Genomic DNA, 26,989 nt, shown 5'->3' on the forward strand with positions numbered 1-26,989 from the left:
GTCTGCATGAAGTCTGGTGCCGAAACAGCAAAGTTGTATAAAGCTACTGTTCACCGGACTTTGAGGCGGTGTTTTTACATTGCGGACTAGTCTACCTCCCATGGGAGCGCGCAGTAGTCATTGTTACAGCTGTTTATATTCCACCCGATGCATATATCAGCACTGCTCAGCCAGTAGAGATGCGCGGTTTGCGGACACAACCGCGGAGTCCGCGGGTTATCCGCGGATCGGGCGGTTGAAATTAAAAAAAATTAGATTTTATCCGCGGGTCGGGTCGGGCGGTTGAAATTAAAAAAAATTAGATTTTAAATAGATTCAGGCGGGTGGCAGTTAAACCAATTCGGAAATATATATACAAAGTTAAATGTTGTTACCCACATACGAAAAACGAGCAGGCACCTGCAGCATATGCCACAACAGAAGAAGAAAAAAAAAAAAGAAATGGACACTTTTACGGAGCGGAGAAGGGACGCCTCGCCGGGGTCCGGGACCGAGGCTCCTTCCCCCGAGAGGGCCCCACCGGGAGCCGTAGCTGAGGTGATCCGCGAGAAGGGCCCGACGCACGTCCAGGGTCACCACCGCGCCCACCGCACCGACACCCCGCCTCGTCCGCCTTCGCCGCGGCCGGCGTCACACGCAGCATGTAAGCAGTTTACCTGCCCGCCACCCCCGTGGCCGGGGGCTCGTAACAGGGGTCACTGCGCGCGCTCCGCCCGCGCAGCTTACCTGCCCGCCACCCCTGTTGCCGGGGGCGCGTAACAGGGGTCACTCCGCGCGCAGTGCGCTCACGAAAGGGGTGGGGCTCACCCTGGTTGATATAGACAGCAGGACGGTGGCCATGGAAGTCGGAACCCGCTAAGGAGTGTGTAACAACCCACCTACCGAATCAACTAGCCCTGAAAATGGATGGCGCTGGAGCGTCGGGCCCATACCCGGCCGTCGCCGGCAGCGAGAGCCGCGAGGGCTAGGCCGCGACGAGTAGGATGGCCGCCGCGGTGCGCGCTGAAGCCTCGGGAGGTGCGATGCCTCGGGCATCGCACCTCCACGCGCTTGGAGGTGCGCTCAGCGCGGCTCCCATATGATTGCGCACTGGTGTGCCTCTGGGCCGTGACAGCGTGGCACGCATTGAATGTCTGTGCTGCATTGGATCAGTCTCCTTTCTTTAACAGGCAAAAGCTTTATAACCTCACTAATGCCTTGCATCGTCTATATTAGATATATTACAACGGGCGGGTGGCGGATGGCGGGCGGGTGCGGGTTTGATTAAATGTTAGATCGGGTGGATGGCGGATAGTTGACGACTTTCTGATGCGGTTGCGGATGAAATAATTGCCTATCCGCGCATCTCTATCAGCCAGATTCCTCGCATGCTAACCCAGTGGTTCTCAAATATTTCTGTTACGCCCCCGCCCCCCAGGAAGAAGAAAATATTTTGCGCCCCCGTGACTATAAATAGTATGATAATGCTCCACCAGCATGTCAAGTGTGCAAGTAGGGGGGAAAAACACACTAGACCATGTTTATACAAATACTAAGCATGCCTACAGAACGACCCCTCTCCCACTCCAAGGACGGTCTGATCCCCTCTCCCTGCTACTTAACCTGGCCTTCACCCCTCTTAGGAAACAAACAAAACACACACCATTATCACCTTATCTGCCGGTGCTCTTCCCCAGCTGCAGTACAAGACTGCTTTGCCTGTACAGACTTGAATGTGTTTGACAAGCAAGACCTGGACGACCACAGATACACAGTGCTTTTCTACATACAAATGTGTTCAGAAAATTTCAGTATGGACAAACTAGTCCAGTTTTTCTCAAATAATAGGAAACCCTGGGTGACATCTGCAATACAGGCTCTGATCAGAGCCCGCAAATCTGCCTTCAGGTCAGGGGACAGGACACGGTACAATACAGCCAGAACAGGTCAGAGGAGAGGCATTCACCAAGCAAAGCTGGACTACAGGATGAAAATAGAGGCCCATCGACAGGAAACGACCCCCGGAAGATGTGAAAGAGAAAGCAGGTCCTGACCTACCACAGAGGACAGAGTCCATCCCCCAATCCCCAACCAACAGCAGTATATCCCTGGCAGAGGACTTAAACCCCTTCTTTGAGGTGAGGCAGACTCTGACAGCAGTAAACCCCCGAAAAGCTCCTGGACCGGACGGCATCCCAGGGTCTGTGATCAAGACATGTGCTGGTGAGATCATCACCAAGTTGTTTAACATCTCCCTGTCCCAAGCCACTGTCCCGCAATACCCTCAAATCTGCCAAATCATTCCCATTCCCCCCAAAAACCTCTTAAGACTGCCTCAATGACTACAGATCCATAGCCCTTACGTCTGTAGTCATGAAATGTTTAAGCCTCTCGTCTCAAGCCCCCACCAGTTTGCTTACAGAGCGAATAGAATGATCGACGGAAGACGCCATCGCTCTGACACTACACACCGCGCTGAATAACCTAGCGAACAGGAGGAGCTACGTGAGGCTGCTCTTAGTGTACTACAGCTCATCTTTCAATATCATCATCCTGGACAATCTAGTTTAAAAACTATGTTCTGCAGATCTCCACTTATACCTGCCACTGCATAAAAGACTTCCTCAAAAACCGCCCTCAGCATGTTAAACATGGCCCGCATCTCATCTCAACCCTCCTTTTTGTCCTTTTCTGTACACCCTGTACACCTCAGTTCCACCCAACAGATGCGTAATCAAGTTTACAGATGACATCACCGTGGTTGAGCTCACGAGACGGCATACAGGGCAGAGATCAGCAACCTGACTAGGTGGTAGGAAAACAAAATAACTCATTGTGGACTTCAGGAGACACAACCACGTCCATGCCCCTTTCTCATAAACGGCAAAGTGTCTCCTCAATCAAGTTTCTGGGCTTTACCATCTCTGCAGACCTTTCCTGGTCTTTTAACATCAAGGCCCTGGGGAAGAAGGCCCAGCACCGTCTGCACTCCCTCCGTATCCTCAGGAAAAAGAAACTGTACCAAAAGCTGTTGCTGGCCTTTTTCTTCTGCTCTGTGGAAAGTACATTCACATACTCTGAGTGTGTGGTACCCAGGTTCTACAGTGGAACAGAGGCTCATAAAAACAACACTAAACATCATTGGAAGTCTCCAGATCTCGCTGCTTAAAAAAATATGACGACAATCACTGGCGACCCCTCTCACACCACCTGTTTCACCTGTTGCCCTCAGGACACCGCTTCAGGTCAATCCGATCCCACACCACCAGATTTACAAAGAGTTACTTCCCATGGGCCATACAAACTGCAAACACAACATGAAACTGCCCCCCAAAGAGAAAGACATAGGTGTGCTTCTCTCACATAAGGACTGTGAATGATAGGCAACATTCCAAAAAAAAGTGCTGTTCCCCTTTGACTCAGAGTCAACATACCCAGGGTCGATTGAACTAACTCTGATCAGCTGTTTCCTTTTTCAGGGAAAATCACCTCAGTCTTCAGGTTTAGACTCAGAGTTTGTTGGAACCTGCTACCTAAAATATGGACTGTTCAGATTGTCTTAGAAGACGTTTTACCTCTCATTGCCTGCTTCATCAGTTCATGCTCACATACTGAAATAGGTGAGCTCTGCTGTGAGAGGATGGTGCAGGATCCAAAGTAGTTCTCTTCCAAAGGCAAGGCCATGCCTGTTGTATCTTAAAATCTGCCGTTTTGCAACACAATTACAAAACCGCACCCTTGTGAGACCTGTGGTTATCTCAGGACTAATTATGATTGAAAACTTGACTGAACACAGAAGTATTTGTCTTTTTTCTGGAGCCCGGACTGAATGAAAACCTCATCACTGTAACGCTAAAACAATTATCCCGTCACATCATTGGATGTCGTCTTCTTTTGATGTTTTTTTTCAGATAACATCTAATCTTTTCAATAATTGGCTGCAATTTTGTAGGAATGTGAACTTTGACCCAAGTCTACGCGAGATGAAGTAAATATACTGACACAGCGTCAAAGGACAATCGATTATTAGATCTAAATGCCTTTTTGTTTTTTACCATGGATTCTCTCACTAAGATTGCACTTTGCTCTTGTGTTGTTGGTATGTGAGGGAACTTCCCTGACAATAATTAACCAGTAAATCCAGTTAATATACCAGTTGCCGTTAATTCTCATGTGCAAGTCTTTCCTTGAGTAAGAGTTCTCACAATAGCTTTTTTTAGTAGTTGTGCAATGACCCGCCAAAACCTCCGCGTCATTGCTAACATCACAAAGAAATTAATCTGTTGTGTCACCCTCTATTTCCTGCTTGTGAAGCATTTAGGTGAGTCCCTTAGGTCTGTCACAATACACAGTAAGTAGTGGAGAAACAACACAGTCATAGTTAATTTCAGACATGTTAAAAAAAAAGAAGAATACATTTAATAAAAGGAAATATAACCAGAATACTAGTACAGTAAAGTATACAAAATGATGAAAACGCATGCACAATCAAAACATAATGATTAGGTTTTTCATGATCAGAAGCAGTGGGAACAGGTAAAACTAATTTACTCCCACCCTTATTCATAAATTAACTACCTACGACTCAATTTATTTTGATATATTGTCAATCATCTCTCTTTCGATGTCAACCCCATCCAACTGAATCTGTATTTTATTGTATTCTATTGTGTTTTGGATCTTGATTTCCCAAAGAGTATCATTTTTGTTTTAAGTTTAATGATCAGTTATTTATACCAATCCATTATCTAAATTGGATTCAATTTGTATTTACAAACCCCGTTTCCATATGAGTTGGGAAATTGTGTTAGATGTAAATATAAACGGAATACAATGATTTGCAAATCATTTTCAACCCATATTCAGTTGAATATGCTACAAACACAACATATTTGATGTACAAACTGATAAACATTTTTTTTTGTGCAAATAATCATTAACTTTAGAATTTGATGCCAGCAACACGTGACAAAGAAGTTGGGAAAGGTGGCAATAAATACTGATAAAGTTGAGGAATGCTCATCAAACACTTATTTGGAACATCCCACAGGTGAACAGGCAAATTGGGAACAGGTGGGTGCCATGATTGGGTATAAAAGTATATTCCATGAAATGCTCAGTCATTCACAAACAAGGATGGGGCGAGGGTCACCACTTTGTCAAAAAATGCGTGAGCAAATTGTTGAACAGTTTAAGAAAAACCTTTTTCAACCACCTATTGCAAGGAATTTAGGGATTTCACCATCTACGGTCCGTAATATCATCAAAGGGTTCAGAGAATCGGGAGAAATCACTGCACATAAACAGCTAAGCCCGTGACCTTCGATCAGCATGAACAAGCGACATCAGTGTGTAAAGGATATCACCACATGGGCTCAGGAACACTTCAGAAACCCACTGTCAGTAACTACAGTTGGTCGCTACATCTGTAAGTGCAAGTTAAAATTCTCCTATGCAAGGCGAAAACCGTTTATCAACAACACCCAGAAACGCCGTCGGCTTCGCTGGGCCTGAGCTCATCTAAGATGGACTGATACAAAGTGGAAAAGTGTTCTGTGGTCTGACGAGTCCACATTTCAAATTGTTTTTGGAAACTGTGGACGTTGTGTCCTCCGGACCAAAGAGGAAAAGAACCATCCGGATTGTTATATGCGCAAAGTTGAAAAGCCAGCATCTGTGATGGTATGGGGGTGTATTAGTGCCCAAGACATGGGTAACTTACACATCTGTGAAGGCGCCATTAATGCTGAAAGGTACATACAGGTTTTGGAGCAACATATGTTGCCATCCAATCAACGTTACAATGGACGCCCCTGCTTATTTCAGCGAGACAATGCCAAGCCACGTGTTACATCAACGTGGCTTCATAGTAAAAGAGTGCGGGTACTAGACTGGCCTGCCTGTAGTTCAGACCTGTCTCCCATTGAAAATGTGTGGCGCATTATGAAGCCTAAAATACCACAACGGAGACCCCCGGACTGTTGAACAACTTAAGCTGTACATCAAGCAAGAATGGGAAATAATTCCACCTGAGAAGCTTAAAAAATGTGTCTCCTCAGTTCCCAAACGTTTACTGAGTGTTGTTAAAAGGAAAGGCCATGTAACACAGTGGTGACCATGCCCTTTCCCAACTACTTTGGCCCGTGTTGCAGCCATGAAATTCTAAGTTAATTATTATTTGCAAAAAAAAAATAACGTTTATGAGTTTGAACATCAAATATCTTGTCTTTGTAGTGCATTCAATTGAATATGGGTTGAAAAGGATTTGCAAATCATTGTATTCTAACACAATTTCCCAACTCATATGGAAACGGGGTTTGTACTTCTCGCAGTACATGTTGCAAGTCACTATTATAAACAAAAACCATTAGTGTCATCTGCAAATGGCAAATGGCTTTTGATAACTTGCACAGATTATTGATATCGATTATAAAATGAACAATTTAGGTCCCAATGTTGACCCCTGGGGGACGCCACAAGTAAACGTCAAGACATACTGAACAATAATCAGCCAACTTTACAAACTGCTTTCTGCTGTTTAGATAACTCCTCACTCAGTCCAACACTTTACCCCACGATGTCATATTGTTCCAGTTTATTACTGATATGTTATGGTTTATTGTATCAAATGCTTAATAAATCTTCCTCAGTGATCTCTTCAACAAATTCTATTGATCCATTTGTTTTGTCGTTTTGTTCTTTCATGAGATGAATTTGTCCAATCGATTATTAAAACATTCGTCTAATATTTTGGAACACTGATTGCCCACTAATTGCAATGTGATGAAAACGATTCATAGATTTGAGTTTAGAAAAATAATTACATCTAAATCAGAACCTTTTTAAAAAAATGTGGTCTATCTAAAAGAATCCTTATTCACAACACCATTTTTGCAGGCCAGAGGGGCAGGCTCCAAGCAGTGAGTGGGCGTGGTGTTTGATTGACAGCTCCTGGGCTAATATAAAAAAAGGGATGCTTCTTCCATCGCTACTGGTGCACACTGCTCAGCCTTGACTGGATCACCTGAACCATGCACTGCCTCAGACTCAGCTCAGCACTGTGTGAGTATTCTACTCTGTATGTCTATATCTACATCAAGTTGAATTGGGAAACTGACAGCATTGTGTTCTTTCCCCAGTGCTGATAGCAACATGTTCCCTCATCACAGCAGGTGACTATCCAAGTTAATGTGTTTTAATGCACTTAGTGTCTAATGAGAGATATTATCCGACTCATTTACTTTGTCACCGTGACAAAGCTTGGCACTTCTCCCAACAGGACTGAATCACATACTTATGTTATAGTACCTGGAGGTTTCTTACACCCGTGAATGTAAGTCGTTTATCATATTTACAGTAGCATGGGGTTTTATGACATATAGCACCAGTTACCAAGGTAGTGTTCTTGTATTTCAATGGTTCAACTGTCACGCTGTCTTTCTCACTACTCTTGTATCATTTTGTAAAACCAACGTTTTCCTAGGGACCCATTTAATTAATGGGATTCTGGGTATTTGTTCTGTTGTGTTTATGTTGTGTTACGGTGTGGATGTTCTCCCGAAATGTGTTTGTCATTCTTGTTTGGTGTGGGTTCCCAGTGTGGCGCATATTTGTAATAGTGTTAAACTTGTTTATACGGCCACCCTCAGCGTGACCTGTGTGGCTGTTGATCAAGTATGTCCTGCAGTCATTTACGTGTGTGTACAGAAGCCAAATACAACATGTGACTGGGCTGGCACGCTGTTTGTACAGGTTGTAGAGGGGAGCAGTGGGCAGCAGCGGTGGCCGCGCCCGGGCATCATTTTGGTGATTTAACCCCCAATTCCAACCGTTGATGCTGAGTGCCAAGCAGGGAGGTGATGGGTCCCATTTTTATAGTCTTTGGTATGACCCGGCCGGGGTTTGAACTCACAACCTACCGATCTCAGGGCGGACACTCTAACCTAGCAGTACAGGTTTCATTGCAAGTAAGATATAACATAAGTTACCTTTATTGAGTTGCAAGATACTTCCGTGTTTGGCAGCTCGACTTCAGAAAAGTTTGAAACGGAGCCACCAGGAATTTTCCTGGTTTCGTAAGGTTGATGATGTCATCACTGACAACATCAGACCATACCATCCAACAGTTTAGTTGGTTTTCTCCTTAGTTAATCTTCTGTTAGATATAGGAGAAATATGTGTGTACTGTCGATGGCATCTGTATCTTTGGGGTTCATTTTAAGACTATAAAGCAGGGGTCTCAAACTCAATTCACCCAGGGGCCACTGGATGCAGAAACTGGGTGAGGCTGGGCCGTAAGAAAATATTTCTTAAAAAAATCTAACATGCACTTTTTAATGAATTCACCTTCTTTGAATGGCTATCTCGCAACATATTTGCCAAAACCTCCCGATTTTTCCGGGAGACTCCAGAATTTCAGTGCCCCTCCCGGGGCAACCATTCTCCCGAATTTGTCCCGATTTTCACCCGGACAACAATATTCAGGGCGTGCCATGATAGCACTGCCTTTGTGTTGATGTGTGGGGGGCGGGGTTTGGTGGTAGCGGGGGTGTATATTGTAGCCCGGAAGAGTTAGAGCTGCATGGGATTCTGGGTATTTGTTATGTTGTGTTACGGTGCGGATGTTCTCCCAAAATGTGTTTGTCATTCTTGTTTGGTGTGGGTTCACAGTGTGGCGCATATTTGTAACAGTGTCAAACTTGTTTATACGGCCACCCTCAGTGTGACCTGTGTGGCTGTTGATCAAGTATGTCTTGAAGTCACTTACGTGTGTGTACAGAAGCCAAATACAACATGTGACTGGGCTGGCACGCTGTTTGTACAGGTTGTAGAGGGCGCTAAAGGCAGTGCCATCACGGCACGCCCTTAATATTGTTGTTTGGGTGAAAATCGGCAGACATTCGAGAGAATGGTTGCCTTGTAATTTGGGAGTCTGTATGATGCTGTCAAGCGCCATTCATATAAAACTCGCGGGCCGCACTAACGTTAGATTTTCATATTAAGGTGCAGGCCGCAAAATAACGTCTCGCGGGCCGCGTGTCTGAGACCCCTGCTATAAAGACACTGTGATAGTGTTTCTTTTTCTGGCTCCTCTGTACTCAGGCATGTGTTCATCTGTGTGGGTGTAATCGGGACATTGTTTAAGTCCGTAAAGCACTTTGTGTTGCCGTTTCTTTTATGGATGAAAAGTCCTTTTCTAAATAAAATTTGAGTTGATCGTGATCCGACTAGTTAGACATGCTAGGTTTGGTTTGTAGGCCGAGAAGGGTTTAGATGTGGACACCATTTTGGTGAGGACTGATCAAGACATGCTGACAAAAACAAACAGTAGATATTTGGATTTGTTTCTTTTCATAGTTTTAACTGTTATTTTGATTACGTAGATTGTTTGTTCTGTTTGACGCGTGTTTAAGGCATGTTTTGGGGCGGCATAGCTCAGTTGGTAGAGCGGCCGTGCCAGCAACTTGAGGGTTGCAGGTTCGATCCCCGCTTCAGCCATTCTAGTCACTGCCGTTGTGTCCTTGGGCAAGACACTTTACCCACCTGCTCCCAGTGCCACCCACACTGGTTTAAATGTAACTTAGATATTGGGTTTCACTATGTAAAGCGCTTTGAGTCACTAGAGAAAAGCGCTATATAAATATAATTCACTTCACTTGTTTTGGCACGCATACAAAATCTGAAAGTCTGCCTTCCTATTCTTTGGTACTAGGACACCACATGACCCCAATCGCTATATCACAAAGCTAACTTACAAGTTAGCATTGAAGTGGATTAATTAACTCATATTATGTTCTACATATGGTGAATGTTTATATTCACCTCGGAGAAAGCGAACCACCGGGTTTAAGTAAATAATGGTTGAGCCCATAATAAATTAAGGAGCCTTAGTTGGACATTCGTATGTGGACTGTGTTCACTCTTTCACGAGAAGAGGCAATCAATTCAGACTTCGGAATGCCAAAGGGATAGCTCTATCCTGGAGGAGAGACTCCATGTCTATCTTCGAGCCAACATTTAAGTTATGACTTAAAGCAGTTGTTTTCCAGACCTTTATGGTCAGGGCGTGCTGTCCTGACTTAGCACACACCCAGAGACAGGAAGGAGGAATATACAACTGAAGTTAGGAGTGCTTCATTTTCTTGACCTGACCTCCTCCAGGAACTGCAGTCCTGTATAATGACGCTCGCTTGTAATAAAGCAACTTTTGGTTCAGTAAAGCGTCTCCGACGTCTCTTTTGATCCAGCCGGACCGCCGTGTCGCCCTTCTGTCCGGGCGAGGATGACAAGACCAGAAATACAAATCAGCATATATTGACATTCATTGGACTGGTGTTAGCATCTTTAAAGCACAACATTTATCAACGCGGCCCCTCGCATCCTTCAGTTGTTCTGTATGCGATGGAAACATGTTTGATACCCCTTTTTTGATGCAATATGAACATGTATTTATTGCTTTTTGTGTTGTTTCCGCAGAGCGCGCAACCACCTGTGACAGCAGTGGGAACGTCCATCTCCTAAACTGTGGTAAGTATTTCACAAATCCCTTAGAGTGGTAGCCCAACTTAAGAATGGTTTGAGATAAGAGCTGTCTCTCGGCTAATTGTTTTGCTTCACATTGCCGGCAAAAATGTGAGTTGCAGAGTTAACCCTGAAAAACAAAACTAGCTCATAGCTAGAAATTGACATAACTTTGTTTTTCCATCCGTGGGAAGAAAAAAAAAAGTGAGAGTGAAGGACAGGGCTCAGAAGAAGTGGATGATATTAATTGAACTAAACAAACAATCACCAAAAACCTGACAGAGCGTGTTTGACATAGTGAAGCAATTTGAGCGTAAGACTGAAACAGAATGACTTTAAAGTCAGTGAAGAACATTAACATTAGAGATGTGCGATAATGGCTTTTTTGCCGATATCCGATATTTTGATATTGTCCAACTCTTAATTACCGATTCCGATATCAACCGATACCGATGTATACAGTCATGGAATTAACACATTATTATGCCTAATTTTGTTGTGATGCCCCGCTGGATGCATTAAACAATGTAACAAGGTTTTCCAAAATAATTCAACTCAAGTTATAGAAAAAAATGCCAACATGGCACTGCCATATTTATTATTGAAGTCACAAAGTGCATTATTTTTTTTAACATGCCTCAAAAAAGCAGCTTGGAATTTGGGACATGCTCTCCCTGAGAGAGCATGAGGAGGTTGAGGTGGGGGCGGCGGTAGGAGGCAGCGGGGGGTGTATATTGTAGTGTCCCAGAAGAGTTAGTGCTGCAAGGGGTTCTGGGTATTTGTTCTGTTGTGTTCTCCCGAAATGTGTTTGTCATTCTTGTTTGGTGTGGGTTCACAGTGTGGCGCATATTTGTAACAGTGTTAAAGTTGTTTATACGGCCACCCTCAGTGTGACCTGTATGGCTGTTGACCAAGTATGACTTGCATTCACTTGTGTGTGTGTGAAAAGCCGTAGATATTATGTGATTGGGCCGGCACGCAAAGGCAGTGCCTTTAAGGTTTGTTGGCGCTCTGTACTTCTCCCTACGTCCGTGTACCACTCCGTACAGCGGCGTTTGAAAAAGTCATACTTTTTTAAACCGATACCGATAAATTCCGATATCACATTTTAAAACATTTATCGGCCGATAATATCGGCAGTCCGATATTATCGGACATCTCTAATTAACATCATTACTAAAGTGCATGCATTTGTCTATGAAAATATGAAGAAGCTGCTGATGGTGTGTTTGACGGAGAAGCAGCTGGAAAGCGGTATCGTAGAAGTCGGCTCTCTCATATAAATGCTCTCTGCTACTGTAGTTGTTAGTACTACATTCTATTGTATTGTTTTAATACAATATTTCTTGTCTAAAAGTTGTTTTTTCTTTTTTTAAATACATATTGAAATTGTCAAGCACACAGTAAATATATTGATATATTTATATATTTTATATATACATATATTTATATATTATATTATGTATCGCTGATTTGCGATGCTAGTGTTTTAAGCGCAGAACTATCTAAGCTCGTAAATTACTGTCATTTGAAAAAACCTGATCTGCATTTTGACCTCATGTCCATCAGGCTTGTTTCTTTTGTTGTCCTGACCTGCAGCCTATCTTAAAAAAAAAAAAATCACTTTGAACATTACATCTTTCAAAAATGTGCTATTTTTTTTTTCATCTCATTAAGTTAATACCACTTGTTTATTAACTATATATTGAGAACTGAATGGGACAAGCAGTAGAAAATGGATGAATTGTTTATCATTTATGGATTTAAATTGGGTACAAATTGAGCACAGGAAGTTAACAAATGTGTTAGTATTTTTTATGAAATTGAAAAGGTGTAGGGTTAAATTAGTTCTGCTTCTTCCTGCTTCCTTTTGGGTACGTTGGAGTAAGAAACTGGAAATGTGTGATTGTATCATGCATGTTTGAAATAACTTTAAACCCTAAAAGCAGTCGAACACATTAATTATGACTATATTAACCCTCTGGGGACATTACATTTTTAAATTTTTTTTTTTTTTTTCAAGAAATTTTAGTCTTAAACAAAAAATGTTAATGTTTTTTGTTGTTGAAAATTATTTATTTTTTGTCATAAAAAAATACAATCATGTGTGCTTACGGACTGTATCCGTGCAGACTTTATTGATATATAATGTAGGAACCAGAATATTAATAACAGAAAGAAACAACCCTTTTGTGTGAATGAGTGTAAATGGGGGAGGGAGGTTTTTTGGGTTGGTGCACTAATTGTAAGTGTATCTTGTGTTTTTTATGTTGATTTAATAAAAAATTAAAATTAAAAAAGATTTTTATTTTATTTTATTTTTTCATTCTTGTGCTGCCCGGTACCAATCGATCCACGGATCGGTACCGGGCCACTGTAGTAGAGTAACCCAACAAACAATATGGGCGACATACAACATCAATTGAGTGATTGATTGATTGAAACTTTTATTAGTAGATTGCACAGTACAGTACATATTCTGTACAATTGACCACTAAATGGTAACACCCGAATACGTTTTTCAACTTGTTTAAAGGGGAACATTGTCACAATTTCAGAATTGTTAAAACCATTAAAAATCAGTTCCCAGTGGCTTATTATATTTTTCGAAGTTTTTTTCAAAATTTTACCCATCACGCAATATCCCTAAAAAAAGCTTCAAAGTGCCTGATTTTAACCATCGTTATAAACACCCGTCCATTTTCCTGTGACGTCACATAGTGAAGCCAACACAAACAAACATGGCGGAAAGAACAGCAAGCTATAGCGACATTAGCTCGGATTCAGACTCGGATTTCAGCGGCTTAAGCGATTCAACAGATTACGAACGTATTGAAACGGATGGTTGTAGTGTGGAGGCAGGTAGCGAAAACGAAATTGAAGAAGAAACTGAAGCTATTGAGCCATATCGGTTTGAACCGTACGCAAGCGAAACCGACGAAAACGACACGACAGCCAGCGACACGGGAGAAAGCGAGGACGAATTCGGCGATCGCCTTCTAACCAACGATTGGTATGTGTTTGTTTGGCATTAAAGGAAACTAACAACTATGAACTAGGTTTACAGCATATGAAATACATTTGGCAACAACATGCACTTTGAGAGTGCAGACAGCCCAATTTTCATCAATTAATATATTCTGTAGACATACCCTCATGTCAGCAGGCCAGGGAAGCTAGGGTCGATATTCTTCTCTTGATCATCTTCGGGACGGTGTGAGCCAAGACATCCAGGGGGTTTAGCTCGCTCGTCTGCGGGAACAAACTGCCGCCATTGCTTGCCGTGCTACCGAGGTCCTTTGTCCCTGAATTGCTCACACACTCCGGCAAATTCAATGGGGGTCTGGCGGCAGATTTCTTTGACTTTATCGTTGGAAATGCATCTGCTTTGAGTGTCGCAGGATATCCACACATTCTTGCCATCTCTGTCGTAGCATAGCTTTCGTCGGTAAAGTTTGCGGAACAAACGTCCAATTTCTTGCCACTTTCGCATCTTTGGGCCACTGGTGCAACTTGAATCCATCCCTGTTCGTGTTGTTACACCCTCCGACAACACACCGACGAGGCATGATGTCTCCAAGGTACGGAAAACAGTCGAAAAAACCGAAAATAACAGAGCTGATTTGACCCATTTAGAGTTCGGAAATCGGTTAAAAAAATATATGGTCTTTTTTTCTGCAACATCAAGGTATATATTGACGCTTACATAGGTCTGGTGATAATGTTCCCCTTTAAGTCGGGGTCCACGTTAATCAATTCATGGTACTGAAAAGGTAAACAAGTCAGTCTTTGTCCCTTGAAGGGTGACCCAGCCTGGCATTGAGGCATTAGACAAACAGATTGCAATATGCATGGCAGTCCAGTCTTGATAGATCAACGCCGTCTCTCTCGACGTGTGACAGTGTCAGGCGTGATCAGCGTGGATGAGGGCTTGTACGGCCGCGCAGACCAAGAAATCTGCAAAGAAGGCCGACCACCGGTGCAGCTCGCTAACACCGCGTGCTCTCAGACTGGCGCTGACGACGTCCTCAAGACAAGGTACAGTTCCACCAAGTTCATGTGTCATTTACGCTTCTATGGTTATCATCACACATGAGATGTTCTAAAACATTGCATGATGTCTCCTCTGATGAGGGTTTGATGTTTTTGTTTGACTTTTTAAAGTTTAATTTTCTGGGAAATTTGGATTGAACTCCAAATTCTTAGACTTTGGATATGTGGAAATGTAAACAGACAGTACAAGTCAACTAAATATGTTATAAAGTCATCTATCACACATTTTTAGATGAAAATATGATTGATTGTGTTATTGTTAAGGTGTGATGTCTCTTGAATGATGGTTGAAACGTTTTGCTCATTTTTTTGTTTTTCTAGAAAATTCGGATTGAACACCAAAATGATTAGACTTTGGGGGTGTTGGAATTTTGAGGTTATAAAAAAAACAAAAAATATTAAATAAATCATAAATGACAACACATTTTCAGATTCTACTTTGATTCAGATTTTTTGTATGTTTTTATATTCATCTTTTTTTTTTAATTAAACTATTTATGTAATTTTACACATATTTATTTATTTCTAATCCTTTTCGATTTAGATGTATTGGTCGCCGTTGGGAAATTCATTTTCATTAAGCGTACATTTAGACAACAAATCATTACACATCACGGACACAAAGACATCATACAAACCCTGTTTCCATATGAGTTGGGAAATGGTGTTAGATGTAAATATAAACAGAATACAATGATTTGCAAATCCTTTTCAACCCATATTCAATTGAATATGCTACAAAGACAACATATTTGATGTTCAAACTGATAAACCTTTTTTTTTTTTGCAAATAATCATTAACTTTAGAATTTGATGCCAGCAACACGTGACAAAGAAGTTGGGAAAGGTGGCAATAAATACTGATAAAGTTGAGGAATGCTCGTCAAACACTTATTTGGAACATCCCACAGGTGAACAGGCAAATTGGGAACAGGTGGGTGCCATGATTGGGTATAAAAGTAGATTCCATGAAATGCTCAGTCATTCACAAACAAGGATGGGGCGAGGGTCACCACTTTGTCAACAAATACGTGAGCAAAATGTTGAACAGTTTAAGAAAAACCTTTCTCAACCAGCTATTGTAAGGAATTTAGGGATTTCCCCATCTGCGGTCCGTAATATCATCAAAGGGTTCAGAGAATCTGGAGAAATCACTGCACGTAAGCAGCTAAGCCCGTGACCTTCGATCCCTCAGGCTGTACTGCATCAACAAGCGACATCAGTGTGTAAAGGATATCACCACATGGGCTCAGTAACACTTCAGAAACCCACTGTCAGTAACCACAGTTGGTCGCTACATCTGTAAGTGCAAGTTACAACTCTCCTATGCAAGGCGAATACCGTTTATCAACAACACCTAGAAACGTTGTCGGCTTCGCTGGGCCTGAGCTCATCTAAGATGGACTGATACAAAGTGGAAAAGTGTTCTGTGGTCTGACGAGTCCACATTTCAAATTGTTTTTGGAAACTGTGGACGTCGTGTCCTCCGGACCAAAGAGGAAAAGAACCATCCGGATTGTTATAGGCGCAAAGTTGAAAAGCCAGCATCTGTGATGGTATGGGGGTGTATTAGTGCCCAAGACATGGGTAACTTACACATCTGTGAAGGCGCCATTAATGCTGAAAGGTACATACAGGTTTTGGAGCAACATATGTTGCCATCCAAGCAACGTTACCATGGACGACCCTGCTTATTTCAGCAAGACAATGCCAAGCCATGTGTTACATCAACGTGGCTTCATAGTAAAAGAGTGCGTGTACTAGACTGGCCTGCCTGTAGCCCAGACCTGTCTCCCATTGAAAATGTGTGGCGCATTATGAAGCCTAAAATAGCACAACGGAGACCCCCGGACTGTTGAACAACTTAAGCTGTACATCAAGCAAGAATGGGAAAGAATTCCACCTGAGAAGCTTAAAAAATGTGTCTCCTCAGTTCCCAAACATTTACTGAGTGTTGTTAAAAGGAAAGGCCATGTAACACAGTGGTGAACATGCCCTTTCCCAACTACTTTATCACGTGTTGCAGCCATGAAATTCTAAGTTAATTATTATTTGCAAAAAAAAAATAAAGTTTATGAGTTTAAACATCAAATATGTTGTCTTTGTAGTGCATTCAATTGAATATGGGTTGAAAATGATTTGCAAATCATTGTATTCCATTTATATTTACATCTAACACAATTTCCCAACTCATATGGAAACAAGGTTTGTATATATATATATATATATATATATATATGTATATATATATATATATATATATATACACATACACTGTGTACATATGTATGTATTTTTTATTTTATTTAATATATATATATATATATATATATATATATAAAGACACGTATATACATATATATACAGTATATAACATTAAGTAATTTTCCCATTGTGGAATAAAAATACAAAGTTTATCTAAAAGGTCTATTCTATATACATGCATGTATATATATATATGGGTATGTATATATGTGTGTGCATATATGTATATATACATGTGTATATGTATATGTATATATATATATATATGTATATATATAATATATATATATATATACACACATATATATATAATGTATGTATAATATATATATACATATATATATACACATATACAGGTAAAAGCCAGTAAATTAGAATATTTTGAAAAACTTGATTTATTTCAGTAATTGCATTCAAAAGGTGTAACTTGTACATTATATTTATTCATTGCACACAGACTGATGCATTCAAATGTTTATTTCATTTAATTTTGATGATTTGAAGTGGCAACAAATGAAAATCCAAAATTCCGTGTGTCACAAAATTAGAATATTACTTAAGGCTAATACAAAAAAGGGATTTTTAGAAATGTTGGCCAACTGAAAAGTATGAAAATGAAAAATATGAGCATGTACAATACTCAATACTTGGTTGGAGCTCCTTTTGCCTCAATTACGGCGTTAATGCGGCGTGGCATGGAGTCGATGAGTTTCTGGCACTGCTCAGGTGTTATGAGAGCCCAGGTTGCTCTGATAGTGGCCTTCAACTCTTCTGCGTTTTTGGGTCTGGCATTCTGCATCTTCCTTTTCACAATACCCCACAGATTTTCTATGGGGCTAAGGTCAGGGGAGTTGGCGGGCCAATTTAGAACAGAAATACCATGGTCCGTAAACCAGGCACGGGTAGATTGTGCGCTGTGTGCAGGCGCCAAGTCCTGTTGGAACTTGAAATCTCCATCTCCATAGAGCAGGTCAGCAGCAGGAAGCATGAAGTGCTCTAAAACTTGCTGGTAGACGGCTGCGTTGACCCTGGATCTCAGGAAACAGAGTGGACCGACACCAGCAGATGACATGGCACCCCAAACCATCACTGATGGTGGAAACTTTACACTAGACTTCAGGCAACGTGGATCCTGTGCCTCTCCTGTCTTCCTCCAGACTCTGGGACCTCGATTTCCAAAGGAAATGCAAAATTTGCATGGTTGAGTGATGGTTTGGGGTGCCATGTCATCTGCTGGTGTCGGTCCACTCTGTTTCCTGAGATCCAGGGTCAACGCAGCCGTCTACCAGCAAGTTTTAGAGCACTTCATGCTTCCTGCTGCTGACCTGCTCTATGGAGATGGAGATTTCAAGTTCCAACAGGACTTGGCGCCTGCACACAGCACAAAATCTACCCGTGCCTGGTTTACGGACCATGGTATTTCTGTTCTAAATTGGCCCGCCAACTCCCCTGACCTTAGCCCCATAAAAAATCTGTGGGGTATTGTGAAAAGGAAGATGCAGAATGCCAGACCCAAAAACGCAGAAGAGTTGAAGGCCACTATCAGAGCAACCTGGGCTCTCATAACACCTGAGCAGTGCCAGAAACTCATCGACTCCATGCCACGCCGCAGTAATTGAGGCAAAAGGAGCTCCAACCAAGTATTGAGTATTGTACATGCTCATATTTTTCATTTTCATACTTTTCAGTTGGCCAACATTTCTAAAAATCCCTTTTTTGTATTAGCCTTAAGTAATATTCTAATTTTGTGACACACGGAATTTTGGATTTTCATTTGTTGCCACTTCAAATCATCAAAATTAAATGAAATAAACATTTGAATGCATCAGTCTGTGTGCAATGAATAAATATAATGTACAAGTTACACCTTTTGAATGCAATTACTGAAATAAATCAAGTTTTTCAAAATATTCTAATTTACTGGCTTTTACCTGTATATAATGTACATATAATATATATATATAATGTATAATATATACATATATATACTGTACATATATATATAATGTATGTATAATGTATATATATATATAATGTATGTATAAAAAAATATATATATATATAATGTATGTATAATAATATATATATATATAATGTATGTATAATATATTGCGAGAATAGTCTTGAATTGTGTTAAATCAAATCATCATCCAAAGAAATGTAATAAATTCTAATTTTAATTTATTGTTAGATTCTAATCTTTGTTTTTCTTAAACACAAATTCAAATTGAAATAGCTATTAAAAAAAATGACACACCACAACATACATCCGTGTCTTTGCAATCATCACTCTTTTCCTCTTCCTGTAACAGGACTGTGTGGTAACGACTGTGTTGAAACACCAAATGTGTTTTGGCAGTGTCTTTGTGTTTCTCCCGCTGTCTCACACATCTTTGTTGATGATTATACCTGCAGATGTAATGGCAAGAAAAGGTGTGAAATCAACACGGATGTTTTCCGTGCCATTTCCGATCCCTGCCAAAACATCTTTAAATATGTGGAGTCCAACTTCACCTGCTTCCCAGCGAGTACGTGTGGAAACTACAGCATGTATGTTGTTGACTGTGTGGACCACATTATAGCTAACGTGTTTTCTTCTTTCTTTGTTTAGTCAGTATCTTGGCATGTGAGGACTCTTTGGCTCATTTGTTTTGTGGTAAGATTGACTTATTTTTCAATAAATTGTATGGATTTAATTTGAACTGTATATGCCAGGGGTGCAGAAAATAGAGATATACTATACAGTATTATTAGCTGAAGATGTGTAGGTTTTCTATGACATCATACTATACAGTAGGGATGTCCCGATCCAGGTTTTTGCACTTCCGATCCGATACCGATATTGTTTTTGCATTTCCGATCCGATACCGATACTGACCGATACCGATACTGACCGATACTGGCCTATCCGAGCATGTATTAAAGTTTAAAGTTATTTAGCCTACTTAGTTGTCAGAATCATGTTGAAAAGGGTTTTAGTACTCTTGATAACAACTAGCCAGCTGCATTAGGGGAGTTTGAATAATACACAATGGTTGGTAACAAGAAACTGACCTGTTTATTCAAGGATAAACACAAAATAGACAAAATTATACATGACAAACAGAAATGGCATCATTGAACTAGGGCTGGGCGATATGGCCTTTTTTTAATATTGCGATATTTTAAGGCCATATTGCGATACACGATATATATCTCGATATTTTGCCTTAGCCTTGAATGAACACTTGATGCATATAATCACAGCAGTATGATGATTCTATGTGTTTTGATTGATTGATTGAGACTTTTATTAGTAGGTTGCACAGTGAAGTACATATTCCGTACAATTGACCACTAAATGGTAACACCCGAATAAGTTTTTCAACTTGTTAAAGTCGGGGTCCACTTAAATTGATTCATGATACAGATATATACTATCATCATAATACAGTCATCACACAAGATAATCACATTGAATTATTTACATTATTTATAATCCAGGGTGTGGAGGGGGGCGCCGGATGTAAGTGTCAAAAAGACAGCCAAAAGAGTTTGATATGAGAATAAATCTAAAGTTAAAATATAGGGTAGAAATGCACCCATTTGCAGGAAATGTAGTCTTGATTTTCAAAATGTTCTTTCAAGGCTTGCATGTCTACATTAAAACATTCTTCTTCATACTGCATTAATATATGCTACTTTTAAACTTTCATGCAGAGAAGGAAATCACAACTAAAAAAATCACTAATTTTTTCATACGGTGTTGATGTGGAAATTTTTGCCTCAGCATTTTGATGGTGTGGACGTGTGGCACCGAATGGAGATAAGCGTCTCGACAGACGTCACAATATTTGAACAATGATGACGAAAACTGTTTTCTCTGTCGTGTCCGTGTGTCGAAAATTGTTACGCGTTTATTTTTTATTTGATTTTGTGCGTGGCATAGATTTGCTATGCGCAGAGGACGCTTAAACAGTGCGCAATTGCACAGGCGAGCACCTTAGAGGGAGCGTTGCTCGCACGGCTGCGCTAGCATCACAGCTAACGTTAGCCATGCTGCTACCTCTCTGCTCGGGCAGGACGTATACGTATGTGACGTATGACGTGACAGTATGTGACGTGTGTAAGAAGGTGCACTTGCTGTCTGTGAGAGGGAGACACAGGAAAGAGTGAGAAGAGCCTGTCGTGTAATGCCAGCAGCTAAAAGCAACTGCGTGAGAATTCACAGACCTGTGGATGTGTTGAAGGTGTGCTGGAAAATGCGGAACGGAAATTACGGAGCAGCAGAAAAGTGGAATGTATTATTTAAATCGGTGCATTGGAAAACACGGACGGGAGTTTTTTTTTAAACTGGATCTGGATCGGCATTTTCCCATGCCTTGCCGATACGCAATTTTTGGCAAATATCGGCAGCCGATCCGATCCAAATATCGGATCGGGACATCCCTACTATACAGTATTATTAGCTGAAGATGTGTAGGTTTTCTACCACATCTTAGCATAGGAACAAAATGATTCCAAATGACCCCCACTTTATTTAATTGTTCTGTATGTGTATCCCAGCAGGCACAAGACATTAAAACAACTTGTTGAATTAGATCCTGACGTTGAGCAACTCAAACATAACGTTGAAACAACATGCATATTCAATGTTGTGTTCTGACCATTGAAATGTGGTTATTTCCCAACCATTAGTCTACAACACAAACACAACGTTGAAACAACATGCTTTTTGACAACGTTTACTCAATGTCAGGTCATGACGTTGATTTGACCTTTGAAATTTGGTCATTTCACAACCACCAACGCGGATCCAACATTAGACATCAATGTTGTCTCACATTAACAAATACAACTATTTTGAAACGTTGTTGCATCGTCAGTTTTAAAGGACATGTACAGTCGTGGTCAAAAGTTTACATACACTTGTAAAGAACATAATGTCATGGCTGTCTTGAGTTTCCAATCATTTCTACAACTCTTATTTATTTGTGATAGAGTGATTGGAGCACATACTTGTTGGTCACAAAAAAAACATTCATGAAGTTTGGTTCTTTTATGAATTTATTATGGGTCTACTGAAAATGTGAGCAAATCTGCTGGGTCAAAAGTATACATACAGCAATGTTAATATTTGCTTACCCTTGGCAAGTTTCACTGCAATAAGGCGCTTTTGGTAGCCATCCACAAGCTTCTGCTTGAATTTTTGACCACTCCTCTTGACAAAATTGGTGCAGTTCAGCTAAATGTGTTGGTTTTCTGACATGGACTTGTTTCTTCAGCTTCAGGACTTTGGGAAGGCCATTCTAAAACCTTAATTCTAGCCTGATTTAGCCATTCCTTTACCACTTTTGACGTGTGTTTGGGGTCATTGTCCTGTTGGAACACCCAACTGCGCCCAAGGTTGTCCTGAAGAATTTGGAGGTAATCCTCCTTTTTCGTTGTCCTATTTAAAGCACCAGTTGCATTGGCATCAAAACAGGCCCAGAGCATAATACTACCACCACCATGCTTGACGGTAGGAATGGTGTACATGGGATTAAAGGCCTCACCATTTCTCCTCCAAACACATTGCTGGGTATTGTGGCCAAACAGCTCAATTTTTGTTTCATCTGACCACAGAACTTTGCTCCAGAAGGTCTTATCTTTGTCCATGTGATGTCAGATAAATACCACACGTTTAAGTCAGGACTTTGGAAAGGCCATTCTAAAACCTTCATTCTACCCTGATTTAGCCATTTCTTTACCACTTTTGACGTGTGTTTGGGGTCATTGTCCTGTTGGAACACCCAAATGCGCCCAAGACCCAACCTCCGGGCTGATGATTTTAGGTTGTCCTGAAGAATTTGGAAGTAATCCTCCTTTTTCATTGTCCCATTTAAAGCACGGGCAGCACGGTGGAAGAGGGGTTAGTGCATCTGCCTCACAATACGAAGGTCCTGAGTAGTCGGGGGATCTTTCTGTGTGGAGTTTGCATGTTCTCCCCGTGACTGCGTGGGTTCCCTCCGGGTACTCCGGCTTCCTCCCACCTCCAAAGACATGCACCTGGGTATAGGTTGATTGGCAACACTAAATTGGCCCTAGTGTGTGAATGTGAGTGTGAATGTTGTCTGTCTATCTGTGTTGGCCCTGTGATGAGGTGGCGACTTGTCCAGGGTGTACCCCGCCTTCCGCCCGATTGTAGCTAAAATAGGCTCCAGCGCCCCCCGCGACCACGAAGGGAATAAGCGGTAGAAAATGGATGGATGGGCATTTAAAGCACCAGTTCCATTGGCAGCATAATACTACCACCACCATGTTAGACGGTAGGTGTGGTGTTCCTGGGATTAAAGGCCTCACCTTTTCTCCTCCAAACATATTGCTGGGTATTGTGGTCAAACAGCTCAATTGTTGTTCCATCTGACATCACATGGACAAAAATAAGACCTTCTAGAGGAAAGTTATGTGGTTGGATGAAAAAAAAATTGAGCTGTTTTGCCACAATACACAATGTGCTCTGTCACGCCAAATTTCTTCCCCCTACAAACCCCCCCCCCCCACCACCCATTTACTTCCAAGGTCATTTCCTCTTACGTCATTTCCTCTTAGGTCATTGACAGCGATCGATAACACTTCGGCTTTGACACAGGACCATACTTGCCAACCTTGAGACCTCCGATTTCGGGAGGTGGGGGGGGTGGGGAGTGGGGGCGTGGTCGGGGGGGTGGTTAAGAGGGGAGGAGTATATTGACAGCTAGAATTCACCAAGTATTTCATACATATATATATATATTGAGATAGGCTCCAAAGGGAATAAGCGGTAGAAAATGGATGGATGGATATATATATATATATGTATATATATATATATATATATATATATATATGTATATATATATATATATATATATATATATGTATATATATATATATATATATGTATATATATGTATATATATATATATATATATGTATATATATATATATATATATATGTATAAATATATATGTATATATATGTACAGCCCTTTCCTGTGGGCTGGTACCGAGGGCGACTGTGTTGACCAATTTGACGCGTGTAAATGATAAAATGTCCAGTACTGTAGAACTGTGTTTGGATATGACAATCCGTTTATTACAAGCTATCTAAATTAAACCAAATGTAAGTTATATAACCAAGTATGCTAACCTTGAATGGCACATTATACCAGCATTGTCACCACAAGTCACGACAAGACACCACACGGTCGAAAACTGTTTGTCCTCCAATCGCCCTGCCCATGCTCACACCTGAACCCAATTTAAGGAGGCTGCCATGGTAACCCCACCATAGCAACAGTTCCCTCCCTGTCGACACTTCCTGGTGCTTAACAGGAAGTGGGCGGAGCAATCTGCCGAAAAGGAAAGTAAACATGCTGAACCCAACAATCAGAGAAAATAAAATAAAAACAATATAAACAAATAAGGAATTTTGGTTCCAACAATATATATATATATATATATATATATATATATCTACATCCTGAAAATATGCAAACAAATCTGTGTTTAGATAATTGATACTTCAAACTTGCATAAATATAACATGAATATAAGATAACTTGGCTTCTGAGAGCTTCAAATTGTAATGAATAAAATGGTAAAGTTGTTGATAAACAAGCAATTATTTTAATAATTAAATATGGTCATTTTAAATGAATTATTATGATAATTTAAAATTAATTATTTCAAATATGTTTATTTTAATGTACCGGTATAATTCTATGGCTGGATGTAATAAGGAGTCAGAAAAAATACAAATAAAAATACAATTAATTTGGATGTTTTTAGCAAAATATAGTAAAAATTTATTTCGTTTTTTTTTTTTAATTAATAAATATATTTATTTTTAGGTAAGATAAACATAATAATACAATTTATCTCTAGTCTGGATGATTTAGTTCTTGTCACCCTGTTGTCCTCCCGTGGTGAAAAAAGACTGTCCTCACTCAGGTCGCATGGAGCTGGAGGGGGGCGTGGCCTCCAGCTCCGGCTGAAAATCGGGAGATTTTCGGGAGAATATTTGTCCCGGGAGGTTTTCGGGTGAGGCGCTGAATTTCGGGAGTCTCCCGGAAAATTCGGGAGGGTTGGCAAGTATGCACAGGACAGCAGCACACACAATATTGTAGTGAAATGGTTTCAACAATAATGTTGATTTAAAGTACAGACATTTAACAGTATTATATATTAATTAATATTTTTTGCACGTTACCACGAAGACAGAAATTCCCAGCAGCGGCCCTAACACTCCGCCTGAAATTTTTCGAAGCCTGCTGGTGTTTGACATAAGTCCCCTGGGAAAGATAAAGACAAATGTCATTCAGTGACCACCATTTTCAGGAGATTTGGATTCTATCGATCGCTGTCAATGACGTAAGAGGAAATGACGTAAGAGGAAATGACCCTGGAAGTAAATGGGGGGGGGGGGGGGGGGGGGGGTTTTGAAGGGGGAAGAAATTTGGCGTGACAGCTCCAATCACTCTATCACAAAAAAATAAGAGTTGTAGAAATGATTGGAAACTCAAGACAGCCATGACATTATGTTCTTTACAAGTGTATGTCAACTTTTGACCGCGACTGTATGTATAATCAACGTTGTATCAATGTCTTTTCAATAATCTTGAGTACTAATTTGGATCTTTTGCCCGCCCTACTTTCCCATCACAAATGTTTTTCATTTTTCATCAGATGTAGGACAAGTGATATTTGTCTACGGGGCCGACTATGGACGCCGTGACCGGACCACGTGCTCCTACGAAAGACCTACCAATCAGCTTCAAAACATGGAATGCATAAGCCCGACTCCACTGGTGGCGAGCAGGTACGATTGCACACTCTGGCATACTTGCCAACCCTCCCGGATTTTCCGGGAGACTCCCGAAATTCAGCGCCTCTCCCGAAAACCTCTCGGGACAAATTTTCTCCTGAAAATCTCCCGAAATTCAGGCGGACTCAAGTCCGCTAACCCAAAATATAAACAGCGTACCTGCCCAATCACGTTATAACTGTAGAATGATTGAGGGCGAGTTCTTGGTTTCTTATGTGGGTTTATTGTTAGGCAGTTTCATTAACGTCCTCCCAGTGCGGTAACAACACACAACAACAGCAGTCACGTTTTTGTCTACCGTAAAGAAGTTCGTCTGCCGTAAACAGCAATGTTGTGACACTCTTAAACAGGACAATACTGCCATCTAGTGCATTTGATGAAAGCACTTTTGTGCGTGCCACACAGCAATGCATCATCAGAGAGGGTGTTCAGCATGGTTAGAAAAATAGTGACAGAGAATAGAACAAGGATGGACAATTCAACCCTTAACTCAACAATGAGTAGATGAGTGTTATGTGTGTGTATATGTGTAAATAAATGAACACTGAAATTCAAGTATTTATTTTATATATATATATATATATATATATATATATATATATATATATATATATATATATATATATATAATAAAATAAATATATATTTATAGCTAGAATTCACTGAAAGTCAAGTATTTCTTATATATATATATATATATATATATACATATATATATATATATATATATGAAATACTTGACTATTTCGTCAAGTATTTATATTATATATATATATATATATATATATATATATATATATATATATATATATATATATATATATATGAAATACTTGACTTAGTATTTCGTCAAGTATTTATTTTATATATATATATATATATATATATATATATATATATATATGAAATACTTGACTTGGTGAATTCTAGCTGTAAATATACTCCTCCCCCCTTAACCGCGCCGCCCCCCACTTCCCGAAATCGGAGGTCTCAAGGTTGGCAAGTATGCACTCTGGGAAGTAATCACAAATCATATCCTGCGAAAAGGAAGTCCAAATTAAGTAAGGATAGTGGTCGAAATGCAAAATAAATAGTAGAAATGAGTATATGTTCATTCCTTTTCATGAAAAATATATACCATAAATGCTCTAGTTGTTCGGAGTGATATCGATATCAGGGATCGGTCCGATATCCGCAAAAAAATATCCACTTGCATTTAAAACACAGGTGTCAAACCAAAGGAAGCCTGGAAAAAATGGGTTTCAATAAAATAATTACTTTTTTTTTAAATTATTTTTTTACTAAATGCATTCATTCTTTCAATTTTGACAGAAATCAAAATGC

At 40.4% G+C, this 26,989-nt stretch overlaps 1 protein-coding gene across 1 annotated transcript in view; it reads left to right on the plus strand.

The window, feature by feature from the left end:
- Positions 1–6,917: 6,917 nt before the first annotated feature.
- LOC133615910 (L-rhamnose-binding lectin SML-like) overlaps positions 6,918–26,989 on the plus strand; it is a 22,499-nt gene continuing 2,427 nt past the window's right edge. Inside the window, exons 1-7 of the mRNA XM_061974798.1 lie at positions 6,918–7,041; positions 7,119–7,151; positions 10,456–10,506; positions 14,403–14,538; positions 19,234–19,346; positions 19,430–19,474; positions 25,507–25,639. Of these exons, the coding sequence (XP_061830782.1) occupies positions 7,011–7,041; positions 7,119–7,151; positions 10,456–10,506; positions 14,403–14,538; positions 19,234–19,346; positions 19,430–19,474; positions 25,507–25,639 (542 nt within the window). The 5' untranslated portion in view covers positions 6,918–7,010. The remainder of the gene's footprint in view (positions 7,042–7,118; positions 7,152–10,455; positions 10,507–14,402; positions 14,539–19,233; positions 19,347–19,429; positions 19,475–25,506; positions 25,640–26,989) is intronic.

Source organism: Nerophis lumbriciformis, linkage group LG01 (assembly GCF_033978685.3).
Source record: "Nerophis lumbriciformis linkage group LG01, RoL_Nlum_v2.1, whole genome shotgun sequence".
Classification (NCBI taxonomy): domain Eukaryota; kingdom Metazoa; phylum Chordata; class Actinopteri; order Syngnathiformes; family Syngnathidae; genus Nerophis; species Nerophis lumbriciformis.